This window comes from Theropithecus gelada, chromosome 2, assembly GCF_003255815.1.
Source record: "Theropithecus gelada isolate Dixy chromosome 2, Tgel_1.0, whole genome shotgun sequence".
Lineage (NCBI taxonomy): Eukaryota > Metazoa > Chordata > Mammalia > Primates > Cercopithecidae > Theropithecus > Theropithecus gelada.
The window spans coordinates 180,084,483-180,106,314 of record NC_037669.1 but is presented as its reverse complement, the minus strand read 5'-3'; the positions used below and the strand labels follow the sequence as shown (position 1 = coordinate 180,106,314).

Genomic DNA, 21,832 nt, shown 5'->3' with positions numbered 1-21,832 from the left:
AGCTTTTATTTGTACATCTGGTAGAATTCAGCTGTGAATTCATCAGATCCCAGGCTTTTTAAAATTATTATTATTATTCGTATGCTATCTATTACTGATTCAATTTTGGAGCTTGTTATTGGTCTGTTCAGGGAGTCAGTTTCTTCCTGCATCAGTTTTGGGAGGGTGTGTATGTCCAGGAATTTATCTGTCTCTTCTAGGTTTTCTAGTTTGTATGCATAGAGGTGTTTGTAGTAGTTTCTGATGGTTGTTTTATTTCTGTGCGGTCAGTAGTAACATTCCCTTTATCATTTCTAATTGTGTTTATTTTGATCTTCTCTCCTTCTTTGTTAGTCTAGCTAGTGGCCTATTTTATTAACTTTTTTCAAAAACAACTCCTGAATTCATTGATCTTTTGAATGTTTTGTGTCTCAATTTATTTCATTTCAGCTCTGATTTTTATTTCTCATCTTCTGCTAACATTGAGGTTAATTTGTTCTTCCTTCTCTAATTCTTTCAGTTATGAAGTTAGATTGTTATTTTGAGATCTAACTTTTTGATATTGGCGTTTAGTGCTATGAATTTACCTCTTAACACTGCCAAAGCTGTATCTCAAAGTCTTGTATCTTTGTTCTCATTGTTTTCAAAGAACTTCTTGATTTCTGCCTTAATTTCATTATTTACCCAAAAGTCATTCAGGGGCATGTTGTTTAATTCCATATAATTGCATGGTTTTTAGCAATTTTCATAGTCTTGACTTCTATTTTTATTGTGCTGTGGTCCAAACTTGTGTCTGGTATGATTTTGGTTCTTTTACATTTCTTGAGGATTGTTTTATATCCAATTATGTGGGCCATTTTAGAGTATGTGCCATGCGATGATAAGAAGAATGTATATTCTGTTGGTTCAGGGTGGAGAGTTCTATAAAGGTCTGTCAGATCCATTTGGTCCAATGGTGAGTTTAGGTCCTGAATATTTTTGTTAATTTTCTGCCTCGATGATCTGTCTAATACTATCAGTGGAATGTTGAAGTCTCCTGCTGTTATTGTGTGGGAATCTATGTCTCTTTGTAGATCTCTAAGAATTTGCTTTATGAATCTGTGCTCCTGTGTTGGGTGCATATATGTTTAGGATACTTAGGTCTCCTTGTTGAATTGAACCCTTTTCCATTATGGAATGTCCTACTTTGTCTTCTTTGATCTTTGTCGGTTCAAAATCTCTTCTGTCTGAAATTAGATTGCAACCCCTGATTTTTTGTTTTGCATTTGGTTGGTAGATTTTCCTCCATACCTTTATTTTGAGTCTCTGTGTATTATGACATCTGAGCACTTTGGGAGGCCAAGGCAGGCAGATCACTTGACACCAGGAGTTCAAGAACAGCCTGGCAAACATGGTAAAAACCTATCTCTACTAAAAATACAAAAATTAGCTGGGTGTGGTGGGGCACACCTGTTATCCCAGCTATAATTTTTTTTAAAAAGCAGCAGCAGCAACCTGACCACGCTTTGGTAGAGCATCTATGCTGGGGGAATCCCTTCTGCCCCCTGGTCAGCTCAAACTCTATAAAGCCAGAAGGCTGGATCAGCCAAGTCACCCAAACAGCAAAGATGGCAGCCCGCCCCTCCCGGCTCCTTCTTAGGGAGGTGCGGTGCCTCTACCGGTGGCTGTCTGGAATTCCAAGCCAGTGGGTCTTATCTTGTGAGGTGCTGTGGAAATGGGGCCTGCAGGCTATCACTGCTCAGTCCCCTGGATTCAGCCTCTTTCCTAAGGCTATGTACGGGGGTCTAAACTCTCACTTTGCCGGAGCTGTAGCTACCTTTGTTTGAAAGCCCGAGTGTGTAAGGCTCCAGGGTCTCCACACATGCCTGAGTGGCTCCACTGCCAAGACTCCACATAGTTCTGACAGACTGAAGGCTGGTGGAGTGGGTGCACAAGGAGATCTCCTGACCTGAGGGTTGCAGAGATCGGTGGGAGAAGCATGGTTCCCTGGGGTCACATATTCACTCACCGCTTTCCTAGGCAGGGGAGGTTCCCCTGGCTCCGTGTTGCTCTCTAGTGGGCTGTTGTCCTGTCTTACTTTTCTTTGTTCTCTGTGGGTCAGGTTGTTTCCTTGATTAGTCCCTTTGCGAGCACCTGGATGTTTGAGTTGAAGGTGTGTTTACTGACCCTTTCCCTTCCTCTCTGTGAGAGCCATGCACACTAGCTACTTCTAGTCGGCCATCTTGCCCCTTTATCCTTTCTTAGTTTTAAATTAACACATTTATAGCTATAAATTTTCCCCTTAGCACTGTTTTCACTCTCTCCTATAAGTCTTGGTATGTAGTTGTTTTTATTCAGTTGTCTGTCTAGGTTCTCTAATTTCTTCTTTGATCCATTAAGAGTGTGTTGTTTAATTTCCTCAAACTTGTGAATTTTCCAGTTTTACTCCTGTTACTGATTTGTAGCTTCATGTGGTGGGAGAAGATACTGTGTATTATATCCATAGTTTAAAATCTGCTGAAACTTACTTTGTGCCCCAACATATAACCTATATTGAAAAATGTCTTGTGTGCACCATATATGTCTGTTGGATGTAGTTGTTTTATTGTATTAAGTCCTCTGTTTTCTTATTTCTGTCTCTTTGTTCTATCCATTATTGAGAGTGAGAGTCCACCTATTATTGTAAAATTATTTTTCCTTTAAGTTCTGTCAGTTTTTGCTTCATATATTTTGATGATCTGTCATTAGCTGCATACATGTTTATAGTTGTTACCTATTCTTGATGCATAATTGAATCTTTTTAATATATAATGTCCTCATTCTTTATCTCTTGTAACCTTTTTTTCACTTAAGGTCTATTTTGTCTGATTTTTTTTTTTTTTTCCTAAGGATCTCACTTTCATTGCCCAGGCTGGAATGCAGTGGCTCTTGGCTTACTGCAGCCTCAACTTCCTGGGCTCAGGTGATTCTCCCACCTCAGCCTCCCTAGTAGCTGGGATTACAGGCACATGCCACCACGCCTGGCTAATTGTTTGTATTTTTAGTAGAGATGGGGTTTCGCTGTGTTGCCTGGTCTGGTCTTAAACTCCTGGGCTTAAGTGATCTGCTTCCCTTGGCCTCACAAAGTGCTGGTATTACAGGCATGCACCGCCACACCCAGCCTATTTTGTCTGGCATTAGTATAGCCACCCCTGCTCTCCGACTATTACTTATTGATTACCTATTACTATTACTGTTGATATACCATGTAAATAGTAATAGTAATTACTATTTGCAAAAGGATAGAATATCTTTCTATCCTTTTTTATCCATTCTGCTAATCTCTGTCTTTTGACTGCGTGATTTAATTCATTTACATTTAAAGTAATTACTGATAAGAAAGGACTTACTTCTGTCATGTTGCTATTTGTTTTCTGTACCCCTTATAGCTTGTCACTTTTTACATTACTACTTTTGTGTTTAGTTGTTTTGTAGTGAAATGTTTAAGTTTCTTATTTCCTTTAGTGTATATTTTATAGCTGTTTTCTTGGTTGTTTCCATGGGGGTTACATTTAATATCCTAAATTTATAATGCTACTTTAAATGTATGCCAGTTTAATTTCAATAACATACAAAAACTCTGTGTTTTTCCAGCTCTGGCCCCACCCTTTTCAGTTGTTGACATTATAAAATTACGTTTTTGTACAATTGTCTCCAGAAATATAAACTTTTACTATATTAGTCTATTAGATTATGTAGAAAACAAAAAGTGGAGTTACGTTCTGTTATTACAATAATAGTAGTTTTTATAATTGCCCATGTATATATTTACCTTTATTGAGATGTGTTTCTTCATATGGTTTCAAGTTACTGTCTAGTGTACTTTTAATTTCTCCCTCGCTTTTGAAGGACAGTTTTGACAGATATAGGATTCTTGGTTAACAGTTTTTTTCTTTTAGCACTTTGAATATATCAGCCTACTACCTTCTAACCTCCAACATTTCTAATGAGAAATCTGCTGATAATCTTACTGAGGGTCCTTTTTGTGTCACTGGTCACTTATCTGTTGCTGCTTGCAAGATTCTGTCTTTGCCTTTTGAAAATTATCATGTGTCTTGATGGGGCTTTCTTTGAGTTCATTTTACATGGAATTCATTGAACTTCTTACATGTTTATGTTCATGTCTTTGATCAAATTTTGGAGGTTTTCAGCCATTATTTTTTCAAATTTTTTTTCTCTCTATTCTCTTCTGATACTCCCACAATGAGTAGATTTGTTCACTTGATGATGTCTCACATATCCTTGAGACTCTGCTTACTAATTCTTTTGCCTGCTCAAATATGTTTATTAAGTAATTACACTAGTGAATTTTTTATTTCAGTTACCATACTTCCTAATTCCAGAATTTCTTTTTGGTTTCTTTTTAGGTTTCCTGTCTCTTTACTGATATTTCCATTTTGTTCATACATTATTTTCATAAATTTATATACATCTTAACTTCTTAGAGCATCTTTAAGACAGGTTTTTTTGTTTTTTTGTTTTTGAGACTTGCTCTGTTTTGTTTTTGAGTCTTGCTCTGTTGCCCAGGCTGGAGTGCAGTGGCTGGATCTCAGCTCACTGCAAGCTCCACCTCCTGGGTTCACGCCATTCTCCTGCCTCAGCCTCCCAAGTAGCTGGGACTACAGGCGCCCGCCACCTCGCCCGGCTAGTTTTTTGTATTTTTTAGTAGAGACAGGGTTTCACCGTGTTAGCCAGGATGGTCTCGATCTCCTGACCTCGTGATCTACCCGTCTCGGCCTCCCAAAGTGCTGGGATTACAGGCTTCAGCCACCGCACCCGGCCAAGACAGGTATTTTAAAGTCTTTGTCTAGTAGATCTGCCATCAGATCTTTTTCAAGGGCAGTTTCTGTTTATTTTTCCTTTGAGTATGCTGTACTATCCTGGTTCTTCGTATGCCTTGTGATTTTTTTGTCGAAAACTGAATATTTGAATCTAATAATGTGGTTACATTGGAAATCAGATGCTCTCAATACCCCAGAGATTGTTGGCTTTTGTTATTTTTGCTTGTTGTTTCTGGTTTTGATTGTTGCAGGCTTTCTCTATGCCAAAGATCAGCCTCAGCCTGAGGTATAAACTTAAAGTCTTCTCAGATCCTTTCTGAGCCTGTATCTTTTTCTGGGCATCCATTGTCACTTTCTAACTCTCCATGTATATGCAGTTGTTTTTGAATATCCTGGTCTGTAATGTCTGGCTCCCAACAAGGAAAAAGAGAAAAATGTAATAGGAGGGGCAGGACCTTTAAGCCCCTGGAAGTTACTTTAGCTAGAGGGGGAAGGGCTTGCAATAGTGAGGAAAGGTGCAACAATAATGGCTGCCTGCCTCTTTGTACCTCTGTTATTAGAAGCAGCAGTGACTAGGACTTGGAAAGGGTCTTTAGAAGAAAAAAAAAAGCAGCAGTTAACAGTACACAGATCCTCAGTATTCACAGAATAAGGTTCTTTTTTCATGCCCTGATTCCCACAAGCTCTGTGCAAGCTGCTCCAGCAACAAGTGCACAGCTGCCTGCCAAGGGGCTGGGGCTGGTAGTGGGGGATGGGTAGTTGCTACTGTACTGAGAGCCGAAATTGATAGAAATTAGCCACGTTTTACCATCCAAAACTTTCCCTAGAAGTTACAAGCCTTCAGTAGACTAGAGTTCCAAAATAGTTACATCAGACAGATCCTGTTGTCTGGGTGAGGAGACAGAGTCCTGGTGCTTTCTAATCTACCATCTTCCCAGAATCTCAATAATATCTTACAGCTAAAGGATCCATTTCAGAATCACACATTGCATTTAATCATCACGTCTCCGTCAGTGTTCTCCTCCAGTGTTCAGTCTTTCCTTAGCTCTCATGACCATGACACTTTTGAAGTTGTTTTGTAGCATTTCTCTGAATGTAGTTTTGTCTGATGTTTTCTCATGATTAGAATGAGGTTATACATTCTCAGCATCAGTATTGCAGAAGCGATGGTGCATTCTTTTCATTGCACCCTTTCTAGTAACACATGGTTTCACTGTGCTCCATCACTGGTGATGTTAACTTTGATCTCTTGATTATGGTGGGGCTTACCAGACTTCCTTACTGTGGAGTTACTTTTTCTCTTTGTAATTAATAAGTGTGTTATCAGAAGACACTAATATTTTTAAACAGGTTACATATTCTGTTCATCTTTAAACTTGAATTCATTTATTTAGGAAATTTTTTATTTTGTATTCTAGAAAATTTATTTGGGAAAATTGACATACATATTTGTAACAGTATAGACTCATCGTTTCCCATTATAACGATCATTATTTATTTATTTTGAAGCTCAAATTGCCCTTGATTTGACCAACAGGATTCCATTCAAGCCGGCTTTTGTTGTTCTTTTGACATGTCCCCATCCTTGCATTCTGGTACTGTTGTACTATCCCTGCTTCAGTCCTGGAATCAGTCATTTCTCCAAGGATCCATCGTTCCTATTAAGGAAAGATGGTTTTTACAGGCTAAGATCTGGACTCTAGATGTACTCACTGTTAGTGGGATGTCACTGCTCCCTAGACCTCTCAGTGGTCAGAGCTAGGGAATGTGTGTGTGTTTAGAGATTTACATTTCTGTTTCCATATCTATCAAAAACCATGTTTTTACACCAGTAGTTCCAATTCCATTCTCGCACCAAGGAAATTCTAATTTCCAGATTGATAACCCACTTTTCTGACAGTGAGAAACCTAGCTTACGTTGTCTTTAATATATTTACTGATTTGATCAGTCCTCTGTATGCAACCATTTTTTCTGCTACCAATTTTTCTGCTGCCTCTGCTACTACCTCCTTACTTGCACAGATCTACTCCTCATCCTGCTAGGCTTTGCCATTCCATCCTCACTCAAAACCGTGAATGCCCTTCTTATTTCACTTTGGATCCAACAGCTTACACTTGATTACCACTCTATGTGGACGCCCTTCCTACCTGTCTGGGCTTAAAGCTGATACATTCATCAGTGGATACCCTTCTTATAGTTTGTTTGGGAATCTGTCCTGATGCCTGGTCATTTATAATTTTGGTAACTTTTTAAAAATTATCCTTTGCATTTCTTTGATTACTTTTACCATCTTCTCATGTCAAGAGACAATATATCGGCCAGCTGCGGTGCCTTACGCCTGTAATCCCAACACTTTGGGAGGCCGAGGCAGGTGGATCACCCGAGGTGAGGAGTTCGAGACTAGCCTGGCCAATATGGTGAAACCCCATTTCTAACAAAAATTAGCTGGGCGTGGTGGCGCATGCCTGTAATTCCAGCTACTTGGGAGGCTGAGGCACGAGAATGGCTTGAACCTTGGAGATGGAGGTTGCTGTGAGCCGAGATCACGCCACTGCACTCCAGCCTGGGTGACAGAGCAAGACTCTGTTGCAGAAAAAAAGAAAAAAAGAGAGAGAGAGAGAGACAACATATCAAAAATATCATAAAGCCAAAATTATGACAGTTTGTCAGGATCACTCCCTTATTCCCTAATTATCTTCTCATTTACTAAGGATCATATATTTTATATTTGGTAAAGGAAGACTTTATGGAAATCTAAATTGGGTATAGTGTTTTTGAACTTGAGAACACTATTTCATCATAGTCTAATGTGTGATTTACTTCTGAAACATAGGCAGCCATTTTATGTTGAGTAAACATTCTTTGAAGATGGATAAGCCCTCAGCTAAACTACAGTAGTACAAAGAAAAGAAAAAAGAAAAAAAACTACAGCAGTAGTAGTCCCATGCTTTGTATGGCAGTTGTTTTCATTTATTGTCTATTTTCATTTTTAATGTTGAGATGAAGAAGACCCTGTTTGACATTATTTTATTATGAACATTGTTAACATTATTCTTTTTAAAATTGTTCTCTATTTCTGTTCTGATTTTTCTTTTATTCTCCTCCCCCATGCAGTTTCCCCTCCTTTTTTTATTTTTAAAATCTAAAATTTGGCAAAGGATAATTTTGTTCAAGTCAGAATTTCCATAAAAGGAGATTATTTGAATATCTGATATGTCTCTCACCCAGTGTTTCTGCCCACATTACAATCAGGCACACACATTTATCAAAGTTAACAAGTCCAGAAAAAGCCACTGATAACCTTTGTTAAGCTTACTAGGAACTATAATGTTCTAGAATACTACCTCTAGTGACGATAGTGCAGTTATTCAGGAAAGATTCATATAAACGTTTGCCAAGCTGAAAGACTATTTCGTACTTCTTGAGCACTGCCACAAAAATATTATCAGGATTGTAATTGTTTCAATATTTGTCAGAAGGACACAGGAGAATTAACATTAATGAGCTTACTGTATTCTAGGCCCAAGTGCTCACCATGACCCTAGGAGGCAGATGCTGTTTTCCCATTTTACTGATAATAAAACTGCACCTCGGCAGTAATTAGGAAACTGCTCCAATCACAGAGTATAAGAGGCAGAGATTTAATGAGACTACAAAGCCTGTGTTCTTTTCACTTGACCATGGTGCTGCTGTCTGTCAGAAGAGGAAAGATTCAGCACCTTTGGATTATCTCATTAGTATGATACAGATAATTCAGTTTTATAGCAATCTAGGTGCTTTCTCTGGAAGAAATTATTTTTCTGCCAGTCATCTGTCCAGATCATTATATATCAGGTCATTTCTAATTATCTGCTAGAGTAATTACAAAGCTTACTTTCATGGAAAAGATAACTGACTACCTGTGAAAAGCATTTTCTTGTGAATCCCATACATCCAGCTGAAATAAAAGACACTCTTAGAATGATCCTTTAACATCTTCCAAAATCTGTTAACTTACAGCTTTCCGGAAGTGATTTTTTGTGGGATTTATAGAGATACATTCATCCTGCTGCAGTAGTTCTTGTTAAAACCAACAATAGTGATACATTGGTCTGCAGCGTGCTCTATGGTTGTTTCATTCCAGAGAGATGGGAAGGAAATTAGTCTATGGCACAAGTCCAGGGCACTACCTGCTCTCAAGGGCTGAATTTATCATGTATTTGATCATCAAAAAATTTTAAGAAGAACCCTGGTATTTTGTGACGTTCAAATGTGAATTCTTAGATTTAACTGTTATTCCTACAAAAATGGTTTAAAGCACTGTCTGATAACTTGTTTAAAAACAAGCAGTGACTTTTCATGGTTATAAAATCCATGAGTTTGTAATTGTGCTTGTAAAAAGAAGGCAAAAACAAATAAAAACTCCTTGGTAACCGCTGGGCCTAACTCAATGCTAAAATTTAAAGAGAACTATATTAAGAATCTATTCTGCCTTTTCTATCGAATTGTATTTCAGGATAATCAGAATAGGTCTAGTTGATAAAGTTATTCTCTACAGAAGAATTCTACCCCATGGAAGGAGTGGTATGATTAGATAATCTCCATTTTTAACTTGTATTAAAATAAGTGATTCAACAACAATCAGTGGCCAAAACCATTGATAGTCTGCGCATGGTGGCTCATGCCTACAATCCCAACTCTTTGGGAGGCCAGTAGATACTTGAGCCCAGGAATTCCAGACTGGCCTGGACAACATGGTGAGACCCCTTCTCTACAAAAAACACAAAAATTAGCTGGATGTGTAGGTACACACCTGTAGTTCCACCTACTCAGGAGGCTAAGTTGGGAGGATCAATTGAGCCTGGGAGGTGGAGACTGCAATGAGCCATGATCACACCACTATACTCCAGCCTTGGCGACAAAGTGAAACCCTGTCTCAGAAAAAAAGGGGGTGATTTATGAAGAAGTTTACAATAGTGGGATTAGATTGTCACTACCTAAATCTAGTGGTCGTTTTTATCATCACTAAAAACCATTTAAGCCTCCTGGCATGAAACCATAGAAATACATACTGAGGTATATAAAGAGGAAATGACATATATGGGATTTGCTAGAAATACTTCAGATAAAAGGGAAGGGAGGACAAAGATGCTGTAAGAATGGTAAAATCTTAAAAACTGTTAAATCTGGGTGATGGGTGTATAAGGGTTCATTATACTGGTCTCACTTTTGTGGATTTTTATTACACAAAGTTTTATGATAGCACCAGTGTTTTGGGAATGACAAAATTGAAAAGAAAATTACTTAAGTCTTTTTTTCTTTGTCTTTTTTACCGCAAACATAATGGTTTTATCTGTGTTTCATCATATAAAGTTGTTATCCCCATACTTGTGAGAATCACCCTATAAAGTTACAGAAGTAATATCATGTCCTTTTGACAGATCTTTCCCTAGACCATTCTGACCTAGTTGCAGAGTTGTTGAAGGAGCTGTCTAACCATAATGAGCGTGTAGAAGAAAGAAAAATCGCCCTCTATGAACTTATGAAACTGACACAGGAAGAATCTTTTAGTGTTTGGGATGAACACTTCAAAACAATATTGCTTTTATTGCTTGAAACCCTTGGAGATAAAGAGGTAAATGGCAAAATGTGTAAACAGTAGCCTGTCCTTTCTGTCTCTTTTAGATTGCCTGTTAATCCAGTGCTACACGGATTTAGAAATTGGAAGCATGAGTCTCTTCTGCTGCTTCTTTCTGCATGAACTTTTCACTAGGAAGTACTTTTTCTTCTAAACCAAGTAGCTCAACAATTTTGAACAATTAACAACAGGAAAAATGAAAGGTTGCAGGCTGAATTCTTATAGAAAAGTACATGTTACTTGTTTTACATATTTAGATTAGTTGCTCAGGAGCAACTTTTTATTTATTTATTTATTTATTTATTGAGAAGTAATCTCATTCTCAAGCCCAGGCTGGAATGCAGTGGTGTGATCCCAGCTCACTGCAACCTCCGCCTCGCAGCCTCCAGCGATTCTTCTGCCTCAGCCTCCTGAGTAGCTGGGATTATAGGCACGTGCCACCACCCCTGGCTAATTTTGTATTTTTGGTAGAGACAGGGTTTCACCATGTTGGCCAGGCTGGCCTCGAACTCCTGACCTCAAGTGATCCACCTGCTTCAGCCTTCCAAAAAGCTGGGATTACTGGCATGAGCCACCATGCCCAGCTCCAAAACTCCTTTTTATAGTCTGAATGTAGTTGTTGATTTCTTGCAAATACAGTAAGTGTAATATAAATTTTCAACTAGAGATAAGAAAACTTAATTATGTAGTATAACGCATACTTTATGCAGTTGTCTGCAACTCCTCCCCCATTATTAAGACCCTTAAGTTACAAAAATTGAAAATGTTGGCTGGGCGCGGTGGCTCAAGCCTGTAATCCCAGCAGTTTGAGAGGCCGAGACGGGCAGATCATGAGGTCAGGAGATTGAGACCATCCTGGCTAACATGGTGAAACCCCGTCTCTACTAAAAAATACAAAAAACTAGCCGGGCGAGGTGGCGGGCACCTGTAGTCCCACCTACTTGGGAGGCTGAGGCAGGAGAATGGCGTAAACCCGGGAGGTGGAGCTTGCAGTGAGCTGAGATCCGGCCACTGCACCCCAGCCTGGGCAACAGAGCGAGACTCTGTCTCAAAAAAAAAAATTGAAAATGTTAAAGATTATCTACAACCCAAAATATTAAAAACATTTAAATGTTTCTTCTTAGCCTACAATCAGGGCTTTGGCGTTAAAGGTTTTAAGAGAAATCCTAAGGCATCAACCAGCAAGATTTAAAAACTATGCAGAATTGACTGTCATGAAAACATTGGAAGCACATAAAGATCCTCATAAGGAGGTAAGTTACCTGGAGGTTAAATTATTATTTCATTATTTTATTTCATGAAACATGTAAACATTGTATAAAATGTAGCCTTATTAATGATTTTCTTGAACATTTGCCTTGACATTCAGGGTAATACCTGATCAAGAAGCAAGCATATTTTTTTCTGTTAAATGAATTAAACAGTGATATCATGGCCTTTCACCTAAAATAGGCCAGCTCTAGGAAATATTTTATTTAATTTCGTTTTCTCCTTCACTTTGAGTTTTCTACTTAGAGTTTAGCAATCTTGTTTTCACTTTTCATTTAGCAATAAGAATTTGATTTTTTAAAATAACTAATGAAGATAAGAAATCATGGTTTTGGGGGCGTTGGTTGTTCGTTTGTTGAGTCAGAGTCTCACTCTTTTGCCCAGGCTGGAGTGCAGTGGTGTGATCACAGCTCCCTGCAGCCTCAGCCTCCTGGTTCCAGCGATCCTCCCACCTCAGCTTCCTGAGTAGCTGGGACTGCAGGCATGCACCAGCACACCTGGCTAATTTTTGGTATTTTTTATAGAGATGAAGTTTCACCATTTTGCCCAAGCAGGTCGTTGTTATTTTTAAGCGATAAATTGCCTAGAGGAGCTATTTATCTGCTACAAGTTTATTCACCAAAGTAGTGAGGACAGCTTTCATGGAAGAGTTCCATGAACCTGTTTCATAGTACTTGGTAGTCATGATATCTCTCTCCCCTTCTTCACCAGTGACATTGATTAGATAACTATGAGGATTTGTATTATAATCTCAGAAAGAATTAGAAAAAAAAGTTCAAATAGGGACTACATTTTTTTTATTTCAATAGATTTTTTGAGCAACATGGTGTTTGGTTATATGAATAAGTTATTTAGTGGTGATTTCTGAGATTTTGGTGCATCCATCACCTGTGCAGTGTACACTATACCCAATGTGTAGTCTTTTATCCCTCATCCTGCTCCCACTCTTTCCCCCAAGTCCCCAGAGTCCATTGTATCATTTTATACCTTTGCACCCTTGTAGCCTAGCTCCCATTTATGAATGAGAACGTATGATGTTTGGTTTTCCATTCCTGAGTTACTTCACTTAGAATTAAAGGTCACCAATTCCATCCAGGTTTCTGCGAATGCCATTATTTCCTTCATTTCTATGGCTGAGTAGTATTCCATGGTGTGTGTGTGTGTGTGTGTGTGTGTGTGTGTGTGTGTATATATATACAAACAAAATTTCTTCATTCATTGATTGATGGGCATTTGGGCTTTTTCCATATTTTTGCAATTGCAAATTGTGCTGCTATAAACACCTGTGTGCAAGTACCTTTTTCATATCATGACTTCTTTTTTTCTAGGTAGATACCCAGTAGTGGAATTGCTGGATCAAATGGTAGTTCTACTTTTAGTTCTGTAAGGACTATATATCTAAGAGAAAGCAACTGAGAAATAGCATTAAGTATCTCTGGTAGAACCAAGACAGAAGCAAAAGACAGATCAAAAAAGGAAGGTTAAAATAGAAACGAGATAAAATGAATCAGAGCCAAATGCAAGAGCTAAAGCTATAAACCTCTCCAAAGAAAGCAGAGGTATAAATCTTTATTACTTTGAATTAGGCAGTGATTTCATAATATAACTAAAAGCAGAAGCAACCAGCAACAACAAAAAAGATAATTTGGACTTCTTCAAAATTAAATACTTTTGTGCTTTATTAGCTTAGTGGTCAGCTAGAGGTAACACTTTTAAAACAAATTTGGCCGGGCATGATGGCTTACGCCTGTTATTCCAACACTTTGGGAGGCCGAGGCAGGTGGATCACTTGAGGTCAGGAGTTCGAGACCAGCCTGGCCAACATGACAAAACCCCATCTTCACTAAAAATACAAAAATTAGCCAGGTGTCATGGTGGATACATCTAATCCCATCTATTTGGGAGGCTGAGGCAGGAGAATTGCTTGAACCTGGGAGGTGGAGGCTGCAGTGAGCCAAGATCATGCCACTGCATTCCAGTCTGGGTGACAGAGCAAGACTTGTCTCAAAAATAAAAATAAAATAAATAAAAAAATCAAAGAAAATATTTTCTGTCTTTCAAAGGACATTATCCTGAAAGTGAAAAGACAACTCATAGAATGGGAGAAAAATTTTGCAGACATGTATCTGATAAGGTACTAATATCCATAATATATATTCTTACAACACAGCAATGAAAAGATGGCCCAATTTTTTAAATGGACAAAGGATCTGAATAAACATTTCTCCAAAGATACACAAATGGCAATAAGCACATGAAAAGATGGTCAACATCATTAGTCATTAGGAAAATGTAACCAAAGCCACAGTGAGAGATCACTTAACACCCAAAAGAAATACAGACAATATGTTGGTGAGGATGCAGGGAAATTGAAACCCTTGGGGTAATTACTTTTTTAAAAGATTTGACTGTGACTCTTCTAGAAGAGTGAATCATAACTTTTAAATATATCTGGATTTTTGCAGGGATTTTGGGTTTTCTTTGTTTTGAGACCAAGTCTCGCTCTGTCACCCAGGCTGGAGTGCAGTGGCACGATAGCCCACTGCAACCTTTGCCTCCTGGGTTCAACAGGTTCTCCTGCCTCAGCCTCCCAAATAACTGGAATTACAGGTGTGCACCAACATGCCCTGCTAATTTTTGTGTAGAAACGGGGTTTTGCTGTGTTTGCCAGGCTGGTCTCGAACTCCTGGCCTCAAGTGATCTGCCTGGCTTGGCCTCCCAGAGTGCTGGGATTACAGACTTGAGCCACCTTGCCCAGCCCAGTTTTGTTTTCTGTTTCTGATTTTGTTTTATTCCATCAGTGTTTAGTAGTGATACACCTATGGCATTTCACTGAAAGTTTAAAAACGATGTCTAATATTTGTAGTTATTTACCTTTTGACCCAAATAAGGCCTGTAGCATCCCTACAAAATATAAAATTGACACTCTTAAGGTATTAAAGCTGAAATTGGCCCTGGGTCTTCTAACGTCCAGTGTATTTTCTTTTTCTGTTTTTGTTTTTGTTTGTTTGTTTGTTTGTTTGTTTGTGTTTAGACGGAGTCTCGCTCTGTCGCCCTGGCTGGAGTGCAGTGGCGTGATCTTGGCTCACTGCAATCTCCGCCTCCCCGGGTTCAAGCGATTCTCCTGCCTCAGCCTCCCAAGTAGCTGGGACTACAGGTGCGTGCCACCACACCCGGCCAATTTTTTGTATTTTTAGTGGAGATGGGGTTTCACCATGTTAGCCAGGATGGTCTCGATCTTCTGATCTCATGATCTGCCTGCCTCAGCCTCCCAAAGTGCTGGGATTATAGGCGTGAGCCACCGCGCCTGGCCTTTTTTTTTTTTTTTTTTTTTTTTTAAGTGTATTTCCCACTGTACCTTTCTAAGCATTTTTCACCTATTGAGATCATAAGTGAGACACTGCCAAAGTAGCATCAAAAGCAGTTATTTTTACATGATCTTAAGACTGTCTTTAGAGATTACAGACTCTAATAAGAAGATAGACAGCCATTTCTTGTCATCATCATGAAACCAGTGTTTTACCCTCCCCAAAGCTCAATACAGAAGAAAGAAAATCATTATGAAAACAAGGAGGAATAGTATGTTAACTTTTGACAACACATTAATCATATGATTTTTATTTTATTTATGTGATACAAAGGGCTCAAGCACTCCTAGAGATGAGAGTACTAATAATGAGCAGGGCTTCAGCGTGGCTTATGCAGGGGACTCCAGTCACATCGTAGTCTTAAGTAAATAGAGCCTCCTCACCCTAATACAACTAGACCACAATTTGATTTAAAAACTACTTTAAGGCCGAGCGCGGTGGCTCAAGCCTGTAATCCCAGCACTTTGGGAGGCCGAGACGGGTGGATCACAAGGTCAGGAGATCGAGACCATCCTGGCTAACACGGTGAAACCCCGTCTCTACTAAAAAAATACAAAAAACTAGCCGGGCGAGGTGGCGGGCGCCTGTAGTCCCAGCTACTCGGGAGGCTGAGGCAGGAGAATGGCGTGAACCCGGGAGGCGGAGCTTGCAGTGAGCTGAGATCTGGCCACTGCACTCCAGCCTGGGCGACAGAGCGAGACTCTGTCTCAAAAAAAAAAAAAAAAAAAACAAACTACTTTAAGGCTGTGCGCGGCAACTCACACTTGTAATCCCAGCACTTTGGGAGGCCGAGGCAGGAGGATTGCTGGAGCTCTGGAGTTTAACATCACCCTGGGCAACATAGCAAGACCTCATCTCTACTTAAAAAAAAAAAAAAAAGTTCCAACTACTCAGAAGGCTGAGGTGGGAGTCTCACTTGAGCCTGGGAGTTTGAGGCTGCAGTGATTGATGATCAAGCCACTGCACTCCTGCCTGGGTGACAGAGCAAGACCGTGTCTCAAAAAAAAAAAAAAAAAAACTACTTTAGCCAACAGCAAAAAAGAACACAAGAAGGGAAAATAGTGTAATAAAGCCCATTTATCCATCATCTAGCTTCAGCTGTTACTGACATTTTGCCAGTCCTTTGTATCTGTAATCTGCACACTCACTTTTCATGTTTGTTTACTGTAGCATTTTCAAAGCAAATTCCAAATATTATATTAAATACTTAATGAAGTTTATACTTCCAGGACATAGTATAATATTTTAAAAATACTTTCTGGCTTACTTTCCTATTTTTTTTTTAGGTGGTGAGATCTGCCGAGGAAGCAGCATCAGTGTTGGCCACTTCAATTAGTCCAGAGCAGTGCATCAAAGTGCTTTGTCCTATCATCCAAACTGCAGACTATCCAATTAATCTGGCTGCAATCAAAATGCAAACAAAAGTGATAGAAAGAGTGTCCAAGGAAACCCTTAACCTCCTTTTGCCAGAGATTATGCCAGGTCTGATACAGGTAAGCAACAAAGCTTTGAGAGGAATGAGCCATGATACATTTGGGGTTCAGTTATTTTAGGTACTTTCCAGGCATCATTACTGGCATGATCAAGCCTTCCTCCTGTTTGTCTGCAATATTCAGGACAAAGACTTTTTCATAACTAGCCAGGGGGTTATAGATGTGGGTGTGGTAAAATTTACATAACATATAATTAACCATTTTTAAGTGTACAATTTAGGGGCATTAAATACATTCACAATGTTATGCAACCATCACTGTTATCCACATACAGAAATTTTTCATCATCCCAAACCGAAACTCTGTACCCATTAAGCAATAACCCCATTCCTTTCTCCCTCCATTCCCCCCCAGCACCTGGTAACCTCTATTCTATTTTCTGCTAGATTCCTTATAAGTGTAATAATACAATATTTGTCCTTTTAAGTCTGGCTTATTTTACTTAGCATAATGTTTTCAGGGTTCATCCATGTTGTAGCTTGTATTAGAATTTCATTCCTTTTTATGAATGAATAATATGTCATTTATGTATATGCCACAAATTGTTAATCTGTTCATCTATTGATAAATATTTGGATTATTTCCTTTTTATTGACAAATATTATAATGAATTTCCTTGTAATATCTTCATGCACTTACATATATACATCTAGAAACAGAATTTCTAGGTGTTACTAGATTTCACTCCAAAGTGGTTATACTAATTTACAGTCATTGATGTAATTTGTTTCTCTTTAGCTACATAAACCCAATCATAGAAACATTTTAACAAAAATGAGATGTGTTTTATAACATGCTTTAACTTAGCCATACATTGTGAACTCTTTCCATCCAATAAATAATATTTTGCAATGTGATTTTAATGGCTAATATTACATAGTATATATATTAAGAACCCTCCTAAAGAGAACTAATCATTATACATCTATAGTATTGTATTTTAAATTCTATTCTAAGCTTAATATTACTAAATTGGGAGGTCCTAACATAAGATCCAAATCTCTTTGTCTGTGCCTTAATACTAAGAACAGAGTATAGGCTGGGCACAGTGGCTCACACCTGTAATCCCAGCACTTTGGGAGGCCAAGGCGGTGGATTACCTGAGGTCAGGAGTTCAAGACCAGCCTGACCAACATGGAGAAACCCTGTCTCTACTAAATATACAAAATTAGCCAGGTGTGTTGGCACATGCCTGTAATCCCAGCTACTCGGGAGACTGAGGCAGGAGAATCGCTTGAACCCAAGAGGTGGAGGTTGCAGTGAGCCAAGATCGTGCCACTGCACTCCAGCCTGGGCAACAGAGCAAGACTCTGTCTCAAACAAACAAACAAAAAGATTTATAATATGTATAATATGTATATGTCATATATATAATGGGTACTGAATCCATATTTGCTGGATAAGTAACTTAAAGAGTGTTAGGATACTAGCAAAGAGCCATTATGGCTTTAAGTTCTTATAAATTTATTTCCTCTGATGATAGGTTGGTGCAGGATTTTATTGCATACATGATTATTGGGAAAAGGCATCTTACCTATCAGAAAAGCAAAAGAACGCTAATGAACATAAATATTAGCATTTTAACTCTTTGCTATAGACTATTAAAATTAAGATGTGTAGGTATTAGGACCAGAGCAATGAAAGGCAAGAAGGCAATGGCAATATGCTTTTTGAATGCCTTCAGATTTTCTCACCAGAAAATTATCTCACTGAGCAACTAGAATTGCATACAAAAAAACATGAAAAACATCAACAAAATTAGGAAAAGGTATCCCAGTGAACCCCAAAATATGAGCAGATAAGGCCAAACCACCACTAGCAGCAAGTTCCCTGCAAATATCAGTGGTATGGAAAAGTGTGAAGGAAAGTCAAAAGTTACTTTTAAGACCGTGGGGCCAGAGAATCACCCAAGTTCTCACCCCTAAAAGAGATGTCTCCATTCAGAGTGAAAGGCTAAGTATACGTAACTGATAAAAATTTGGAGGTAAAAGCAAAGATACTGCGGGAAGCCCAAATCATGCTGGGTTGGCATGGATCCTCAGGGCTCTTAGAAATACCTTGCAAAAGCTCCCTTCTGGAAGGAGCTTATTTAGCAAAAAATTCATTGACTAGAGTCTAAACTGAGCATCTACACAACCATAAAAAAGAACAAAACCATGTCCTTTGCAGCAACATGGATGCATCTGGAGGCCATTATCCTAAGTGAATTAACACAGAAACAGAAAACAAAATACCACATATTCTTGCTTATAAGTGAGAACTAAACATATTGGGTACACATGGACATGAAAAATGGGAACAATAGACAACTGGAAACTCCAAAAGCGGTTGGGAGAAAAGGGTAGGGTTGAAAAACTACCCATTGGATATTGTGTTCACTGTTTGGGTAGGGGATCAGTAGAAGCCCAAACCCTCAGCATCACACACAGTATACTTACATAAGAAACCTACACATGTACCCTCTGAATCTAAAATAAAATAAACTGAGCATTGTAGCAATATTGTGACAGAGGTGGCTACCCAAAGGCCATATTTTTTTTAAAAAGGGTAACAAGAAGAAAGAATCCTGCAGCTGTAAAGCTAGAAAAACTTTCATGGCGCAACCCACTCCCCCACACAGAAAATTCATTTTAAAATATAGAATACAGAAAAGTGTCTCTCGCTTACACATGAGCAATGGAAAAGGGTTGTGGAGGTCAAACCCAAAGATATTGCCTATTCTTCAAAAAAGAGGAAAAAAATAGTGGCGTGAGGTATACCTACAGTGAAGGTACACTAGACACATGGACACAAAGCAAATGAAAACTTAAACCCAAACTTAAGAAAACAAGGTAAAAAAAAATGTAAGAAAACTATAGAAACTAATAAAAAGCATGAATCAGATTTTTTAAAGCTTGTAAAGGGGGAATTAGACAATAGATCTATTCAAAACAGAGCAGCCAGCTCAATAAATAATATTTTACTACCAGTCTTCAGTGGAATATACCCTAAAGATGAAAGAAACTGCAAAGAAATCTTGAACTGCATTCAATATATTCATAGGAAAGATGCTGGTATGGTTATTTTTGAATAGTAATAACATTGATACACATATCGATAGATAAGATAGATTAGGACAAAGCAAATAATGATGCCATAAAATGAAGTAAATCTTAAAATCCTAACTTTGAATTGGATATGTCAAAATGAAAATATTGTTTAATTTCGTATTTCAAAAAATGTTTCCTACTAGCCTCTGGGTCAGTATCAACTCAGAAATACTGAGCATCCCTACCACCCAGATTGTGGTCTTCAGATACCATTTTCCACTCAAAAGAGTCAGGTGTCTTTGGGAAAATGTGAGTCCAGGTTTGGAGCAGATAACGTATAAAATGAGCCTGGGAATTCTTGTCTGAAAGCAAGAAAACTGTTCATATTTGAGGGTCAAAAAGAATAATACTACAATGAATTAAAATACATCAAATTTTAAAGTGAAATTCATGAGTTTATATTGATACTTTAAAAACTGGCCAACTTTCAAGATTATTGGGTTATTCCCAAAATTGGTTAATAAAGAGAAAGAATCAAAGCACATAGACTACCTATCCTATTTTCAGGACAACCAAATATTTGATGAGATGAAGTACTTTTAGAAGGATTCCAGTTAGTATATTTAGAAAAAAATTATTGACTTATAAAATTATTCTTGATCAGGTGTGGTGGCTCATGCCTGTAATCCCAGCACTTTGGGAGGCCAAGGAGGGCAGGTCACTTGAGGTCAGAAGGTCGAGACCAGCCTGGCCAACATGGTGAAACCCCGTCTCTACTAAAAATACAAAAGTTAGCTGGGCTGGTGGCGGGCACCTGTAGTTCCAGCTACTCGAGAGGCTGGGGCGGGAGAATGGCTTGAAGCCGGGAGGTGGAGGGGTGTGTGTGTGTGTGTGTATTTTTTTTTTTTTTTTTGGTAGTATGTGGTAGCTCACACCTGTAATCCTAGCACTTTGGGAAGCCAAGGTAGGAGGATCACTTGAGCCCAGAAGTTCGAGACCAGCCTGGGCAACATAATGATGCCTCGTCTCTACAAAAAGATTTTAATTAGCCAGGTTTTCTTGCCTGGTTTAGTGGCTCATGGTGGCATGCCTGTAGTCCCAGCTGTTCAGCAGGCTGAGGTGGGAGAATCGCCTGAGCCTGGGAATTTGAGGCTGCAGTGTGCTGTGATCATGCCACTGCATTCCAGCCTGGGTGACTAAGCAAGAGCCTGTCTCCAAAAAATATGTATATATTTTATGTGTGTGTGCATATATATATATATATGCACACACACACATATACACGCGCGCACGCACACACACACACACACACACATATATATTTGGCCTCATTGAAACGATGGATATATGAAGTGATTTTCAGTAGCCACCAACATCATTAGGTAAAAAGATGATGGGGCAGGGTATATAATGGAGGAGTTAGACTAACAACATCTGAACCTACTGATCAATCTTAATATCACTGAAGGTGAGACAACTAGACGAAAAGTTTTCTTGCCTGGCTTGATGGCTCATGCCTGTAAACCCAACACTTTGGGAGACTAAGGCAGGAGGATTGCTTAATCCCAGGAGTTAGAGACCAGCCTAAGCAACATAATAAGAAACTATCGCTACAAAAAAATTTTTAAAATTAGCCAGTCATGGTGGCATGTGCCTGTAGTCCCAGCTACTTGGGGGGCTGAAGTAGAAGGATAACTTGAGCTCAGTAGGTGGAGACTGCAGTGAGCTGTGATCATACCACTGCACTTCATTCAGCCTAAGTGACAGCAAGACCCTGTCTCCAAAAAATAAAAATAAAAAGTTTTCTTTTCTGAAGCAATTGAACCGAAATCTAATCAAGTCTTCAGTTTAACTGTCAGTTTAAAGGAAGTTCAGAGAATAGAGAAGTGTGTTAAATTGTACCTTAAGGGTATATTCAGTCAAATTCAGAATGTAGGAAATTCTGTGAGGAAAAATGCCAAATTCCTTTAGTAAAGAAATGGCACGAAGAAAGAGGAAGAGGAGGTTATCAACTGTTAAAGATTTAAAGAGTCTCAAGAATCTAATCAACTTGGCCGGGCATGGTGGCTCACACCTGTAATCCCAGCACTCTGGGAGGCTGAGGCAGGCGGATCACCTGAGGTCAGGAGTTCAAGACCAGCCTGGCCATGGTGAAACCCCATCTCTACTAAAAATACAAAAAAATCAGCCAGTTGTGGTGGTGCACCCCTGTAATCCCAGCTATTCAGGAGGCTGAGGCAGGAGAATCACTTGAACCTGGGAAGCGGAGGTTGCAAT

General features: G+C 38.9%; 1 protein-coding gene across 8 annotated transcripts in view; it reads left to right on the top strand.

Moving 5' to 3' along the window:
- CLASP2 (cytoplasmic linker associated protein 2) overlaps positions 1-21,832 on the top strand; it is a 223,624-nt gene that overhangs the window by 190,466 nt on the left and 11,326 nt on the right. For all 8 annotated transcript variants that reach the window (XM_025375041.1, XM_025375040.1, XM_025375039.1 and 5 more), the window contains 3 exons: positions 10,200-10,393; positions 11,521-11,649; positions 16,320-16,526. In XM_025375041.1, coding sequence (XP_025230826.1) covers positions 10,200-10,393; positions 11,521-11,649; positions 16,320-16,526 — 530 coding nt within the window. The remainder of the gene's footprint in view (positions 1-10,199; positions 10,394-11,520; positions 11,650-16,319; positions 16,527-21,832) is intronic.